General features: G+C 55.3%; 2 protein-coding genes across 2 annotated transcripts in view; one reads left to right on the top strand and one right to left on the bottom strand.

Annotated features, from left to right (window-relative positions):
- Positions 1-5863, top strand: part of LOC109306591 (neurobeachin) — a 529566-nt gene that overhangs the window by 302740 nt on the left and 220963 nt on the right. The window contains exon 18 of the mRNA XM_019530077.1: positions 337-473. Within this exon, the coding sequence (XP_019385622.1) occupies positions 337-473 (137 nt within the window). The remainder of the gene's footprint in view (positions 1-336; positions 474-5863) is intronic.
- On the bottom strand, positions 1931-4615 carry MAB21L1 (mab-21 like 1). Its single transcript, XM_019530078.1, has one exon. It carries the CDS (start codon positions 4008-4010, stop codon positions 2931-2933), a length of 1080 nt encoding a protein of 359 aa, XP_019385623.1. The 5' UTR covers positions 4011-4615; the 3' UTR covers positions 1931-2930.

The raw sequence follows: 5863 nt of genomic DNA, 5'->3' as shown, positions 1-5863 counted from the left end.
GAAGGGACCTGCAGCTGGGCCGGCGCCTCCCGGGGCCGTAGCCGACAGCAACTGGCGGGAACGGGGGGAGTGGAGGTGGGCAGGAAGGAAACAAGCCGCGGTGCGGCCGTGAGCCGCGAGTCCCGGGCACAGCAGCGCGGTCGTTACAAGTAAAACAAAAGCAAATCAAAGAAGCCGGAGGAGGCTTCGGGCCCACGCGACGGCGAGCCCGGCGCAGGGCATCGCATGGCACGCGGCCCCGTGCGGGGGCGCTCGCGGCTGTCCCGGGCCGGGCAGGGCGGGGGGCCGAGGGAGCCGCCGCGGGGCCCAGCCTGACGCCCTGCCCTTGTCTTGCAGGCCCCGTGGTGCTCAGCACGCCGGCCCAGCTCATCGCGCCCGTGGTCGTGGCCAAAGGCACGCTGTCCATCACCACCACCGAGATTTACTTCGAGGTGGACGAGGAGGAGCCCGCCTTCAAGAAGATCGACCCCAAGGTGAGCCGCGGCGGAGGCCGAGCCGGGCGGGGCGGTGCGGGGCCGCTAAATCCCCTACTGTAGCGGCGCGCGCCTTTTGAACAATGTTCCCTGAATGCCTTTGTGCGAGCGCGGCCAGATTTAGCTGTTAAGCCAATTGCTCTGAAATCCCCGGAGGTAGCAGCGCTCCCCGGCTGCAGGGTTTCCCCTGGCAGCGGGGCTCCTGGAAACCCTGCCTTTCCCCGCCGGCCGGTTGGTGCCCGCGTGGCTCCTGTGTCCCTGTTCCCGGGCACTTCCTGCACCAGGAAATGTCTGTCCCTGCGGCCTCCGTGCCGCGTCGTGTGCGACCTCAGATGCTTGTGTCTCTTTTAATATTACGAAACCACCTTGACATGCTTAGGGAGCCGCGCAAAGTTAGTGGAGAAGAGGAGGTTTAGATGCATGGGAGGCGTGCTGCTTTTAAGTATAAAGCACTGGGATCTGTTTTTCCTCAACTCGGGCACACCTTGGGCATCCTCCCTGTGCTATCTGGTTTGCATCTGCTGGGGGCTTGTGGATGCTGCTGCTTTCTTCTCCCTTATTTTTTTCGAGACAAGCTTCTAAATGTTTCCTCAAGGAAAGGAGAGGGGAAACGTAGGAGACCTTTTATTGAAAAAACAGTTCAAGTCATTTTGGTTACAAAAACCTTCCCTGCAAATGATGCCTAAGTTGTACCAAACCAGGTAAAGCCTTTGCAAGCGGTGGTGCTTCCGCTGAAGGGGGATTTCTACTGACATCGGTCAGTTGGTTCGCTGGACTGAAAACCTCGTTGTCTTTCTAATGGTTTCACAAAAATTCACCCGTTGGGTGTTCTTACAAGTGGACCTTATGGAGGCAGATCGGATCTCCCCTCGCAGCACTTGTTGACTATTAAGAGACTAAACAGAGTGCGTGGGGGATTGTTCTTGGTCTCTAGCATTTTGCACTGTTAATCTGCAGAGTACTTTAAAAACGCGCAGGCTGTGAATAGTTGTGTGTTGGAGCAAGAGCAGGCATTTGTACCACTGGCAACTGTTGTTAGTGCTGCAGATGTTTATTCCCCCTGCTCTGAACACGGGCTGATGTCTGAATGCAGCCCGGCTGCCTTGCCACATCCATAGCCAACTTGGAGGTCAGAAGTAATAGTCTCCTTTACTAGTGCTGGTTTAACCCTTCCCCCTAAACAGTTTACTTTCTTTTTTTATTATTAGTTGAGCCACAATGCTGATTTTTGTCAAGAATCGGACTCAGCAGCCTTTGCTTTAGTGATGTTGTGCGCCCTCCGTATTGTTCAAAACCGTGCAGAAAAATTAACCCAGCACAGTAAATCTTTCAAAAGTAGATTTATTTTCTGACGGCTGTAAAGAGTGTTACTCTGTTAATTACCACATCAGGTCTGACAGTTGCTGATGGTCTTCGGGAGTTAAATTGGGGTGTGTATGTAACACCATTTTTCTCTCTCTCTCTCTCCAATTATTCAAAAGAGAAATGTGCGGGCTCTCCTTAGGTTTTACATTTCTGGATACAAGTAAGGTCTAGCAGAGGGGTGTGATTTGCAAAATTTAACAGCGACCTGATTTTTAAGTGGAAAACTTGATCCAGGACTGAAACGCTTACCCATATTTATTTGACTTCATTTATTAGCTTGTAATTAAATAAAATCGGCAACAGAAATTAAAATCTAAATCACAAAAAGTAATTATCCAGTGTATTTCAAGTGCATTTTTTTCAAATATATAATTCCAATATTCAAGCGTTATTATATAAGCAGAATCCAAATTTCTTTTGAATATATTTAAATAACATTTCAAGTATATTTATGGAATGTTAGAAATAGAACAAGCAATATATATGAAACGAAAAATGTAAACTTTTAAGTTCAGACACTTCAAAAGACAATTAACAAAAGTACCGTGATAAAATCTACCTTTTTAAATGGTATCTTCTTTAGCAGAAAATGTCCTGAAGTATCCAAAATGGCAATTTAACTTCTGTTCACCAAATCACAAAACACCAACATCCACAATTTCAAAGACAATGTGAGATCACAATATCTGATACAAATTAAAAGGTACATTAGAGTTTGTTCAGGTGGCAGATCCGAATAGCGTTTACTCACAGAGGGATGACATAAAAAAGCCCGGGTTTGTTATAATCCACGGGTGCCGTTTCTGGGCAGAGTGGTCACGATCGTGTTCAGCTGGCCGATCCGTTTCCCAGGTGTTACCAGACATTTGCTTTCAAGGGGAAGGGGGCTGCAAAACGGTGATGAAGACGAGAGTCCTAACACTCGCTGATCTGTGTTTGCTTTTGGCGGAGAGCCGGAGCGATCTATATTCCTTTGCAAAAGAATCGTACTTGCATTGCCGAGTGGAAGTATTTGCCTTTTCGAACAGGAAGCTTCAATTTCATCAGGAAAGGAGGAGACGGAGTTGGCTAGGCCCATATTTTAATTCCCCTCTAAAGTTTTTCCAAACTTTTCGGGTTGGTGAGTATTTCCCTAGCCAGTCGCCACGTCTGTTTGGCTGCGTTTTCCAGGGCGGAATGAGGTTTGCCCTGAAACAGGTCTAAATTGGGCAAGAAGTAGTGCGGGCATCTCCTGCACTGGAGGCAGGAGATGAGTTGCAGTAAAATCCCGTTGAGCCGATCCCCCAGGCACGACTCGTCCCAGTCCGATTCCCGGGGATGCTTTTCACACTCGTATGAAACCAGAGTCTTCATGTGATAATTATTCAGGGGCTGGCCCGGCAGCTCCAGATGACGGTCCCGTAAGGTTTTGAGGATAGAGAGGCATTTCTTTCTGCAGCCGCCCATCTGCAGTCTGTTCTCCGCTTCCGCGAACTGCAGCACCCAGGCGTCGCTCTCGGCGGAGCTCTGCTTGCCGGCCAGCGAGTGGCACTCCTTGGATAAGAGGTTGAACCCTTCAGCCTTGACCTCCGCTACCCGGTTGGGTCCCGGCCAGGGGATGTGGGGAAGCGGCCAGTGGGCAGCACTGCGCGGCCAGATCCCCGTGCATTTAAAAGCCGGCGTGATCTGCACCACGTATCTGTCTCGGATCCGCAGTTTCACTTCGCTGGTGTCCGCCACCATCTTTACCACGTCCCTGTAGCTGCACTTATCCACGGCTTGGGCCACCAGCGTCTGGAAGCGGGAGCGGATCTTGCGGGCCGAGAGGTAGCCGGACGCCGTGATGAACTCCACCCAGAGAGACATGCTCCTCTTGCGCCCGTCGCTCAGCTTCAGCACGGCGCAGCCCGGCAGCGACCCGTCGTCCACGAAGTTGAAAACCCCCATCTGGTTGAGGTAGAGCACGACCTCGAACTCCGTGGGGGAGATGACCTCCAAGCCCTCGTAGCGATTGTCCATCTCGTTCAAGGAGCTGATGAAGCGCGGCTCCTGCACCTCCACCTCCTTCAGCACGTCCGACACCACTTTGCAGACTTCGCGGATCGTCTTGGCGATGGCAGCTTTCCTGGCTTGGCATTTCTCGTTGTAGTATTTGTTGAGGTGGTACACCAGCTTGGCCTGGGCCGCGATCATGTTGGGGCAGAGATCCGGGTTGTACACCGGAGTCTCGCAGTACGCTGTGGGATCCAATGCGGCTGCTAGGGCTGGAGCCAACTTCAGGGGAGAACCGGGCAGCGCCGCGCTGGAAGGGAGCGAGCGCCGCCGCGGCCGCCTGCGAGCGCGGGGCCCCGCGCCTTAGTGCACCCGGGAGGGAGCGCGCGGCATGGGGAGCGGCGCGAGAGGCTGAAGTTGGGCGCAGACAGCGCGGCTGCCAGTAGTCAGACACGAAACCCGCTTCCTGGTGATTCACGGCTCCCCTTGCAGTCCCCGTGCACGCGCGCGCGTGTGTGTGTGTGTGTGTGTGTGTGTGTGTGCGTGCGCGCGCGCGGGTGTGCAGGGCGGGAATGAGGTGGTGGAAAAAGTGCTGGGTGTCTGTACGTGCGTGTGTGTGTGCGTGCGTGTGTCAGGAGGAGCTGGCTGTTGGTTTGTATAAGAGCCCAGATGCACTCGTGTGGAAATTATAAAGGCAGGGCCAGGCAGGCGGGCGGCCAATCGCCACTGGGCTCGTCACTGCAGCCTCTTTCGGTTCCAACCCGGCTAATTAATCCCCCTCTTGGAGATAGCTCTGTGTGTACACATGTATTTATATACACGAGCTAAAGGTAGGAGGCTGCCGGCAGACCCCACCCAGGCCACCTGGGCGGCAGGGAGTCCGGAGGAGGCTCGTGCCTGGCGGTGTCACCCAAGTGCACTGGCGGGGTGAAAGGACCTGGCAACACTGTGCGGCTCTGCCCCGAGCCCAGCCGGGCGCCCCGCAGGTGCACGAGAGCCGGGCTTGGCCTCCTCCAAGGACAGGAGACGTCGGCTCATTCACTCGCCCTCGGCGCCGGGGCAGGGCTTCTCCCTGGGCTTGGCCGTAACTGCAAGGGACAAGTTTTCCTTCGCCTGCACCGGCCGGGGCGTTAGGCAGCAGCTCACGGCAATGCGGTGTTCTGCGGAATAAAATATGCCACCACGTAAAGGGTTTCTGAGGATGCTCGGACGGGAGATCAGCGATCCTAAGGTTTTGCGGATGTTGCCGGCTCCGCTCTTCAGACGTGGAGCTCGGGAAGGGAGCGGCGACTGCCGCGCACAGCCCGCACGCCCCGGCCCCAGGCGCTGCGCGGCTCGAGGACCTCACCCCTAGCCGCAGGGACTCGAGCACTCGGAGCTGTAGAGAGGTGTCGAGAGAGAGAGACTCCTAGATATATTTATGTGTACTCAGATACATTTATATAGCTATTTCTTTACATACATGCATACATACATACAGGTGTGTGTATAGAGATAGCTATATACAGATATCTATCACATATATGAGTGTATATGCGGGTGTATACATATATATGTGTGTGTGTGTGTGTGTGTGTACACACACACACGTGTATATCCATGTGTATCGGTAGATGGGTGGATGGATGGATGCTGTCTGTTCGGATGCTTTCCTGGACGCGGGCGCAGAGCCCATGGCGGTGCCTCCCCCGGGCCCGGCGTGTCCCGGCTCTCCGTGGCGAGCGGGGCGGCGCCGGGAGGCCGCTCAGCCGCCACGTCGGGGTCGCGCGCGCACATCCCTCCCGAAGCGCCCGGAATCGGGCTCTCATTGCGGCCAGGTTGGGAGGAGGAACTTGCGCAGCTGGAGCCAGCCCCGCTGCTCTCTGAGCCTGTCTCTCCAGGGGGCTTTCCTGCCGGCCCGAGCGCAGCCCGCTCCCATTTCCCCGTCCTTCAGGGGGAAGGCGCCGCCGGGACACGGGCCCGGGCGGCCTCTGCGGGGGAAGCCGCGGGGGCCGGGCCGGCCACTTGGGCGCTGCCCAGCCGCAGGGTCTCCTCCTCCTCCGGCGCTGCCCAGG

This window comes from Crocodylus porosus, unplaced genomic scaffold (assembly GCF_001723895.1).
Source record: "Crocodylus porosus isolate Cpor-Errol unplaced genomic scaffold, CroPor_comp1, whole genome shotgun sequence".
Classification (NCBI taxonomy): domain Eukaryota; kingdom Metazoa; phylum Chordata; order Crocodylia; family Crocodylidae; genus Crocodylus; species Crocodylus porosus.
This window is presented reverse-complemented; position numbering and strand designations above follow the sequence as displayed.

What these genes read in the sequence shown, in the direction of transcription:
- MAB21L1 (XM_019530078.1), bottom strand. Translation starts at nt 4,010, where the DNA reads ATGATCGCGGCCCAGGCCAAGCTGGTGTACCACCTCAACAAATACTAC.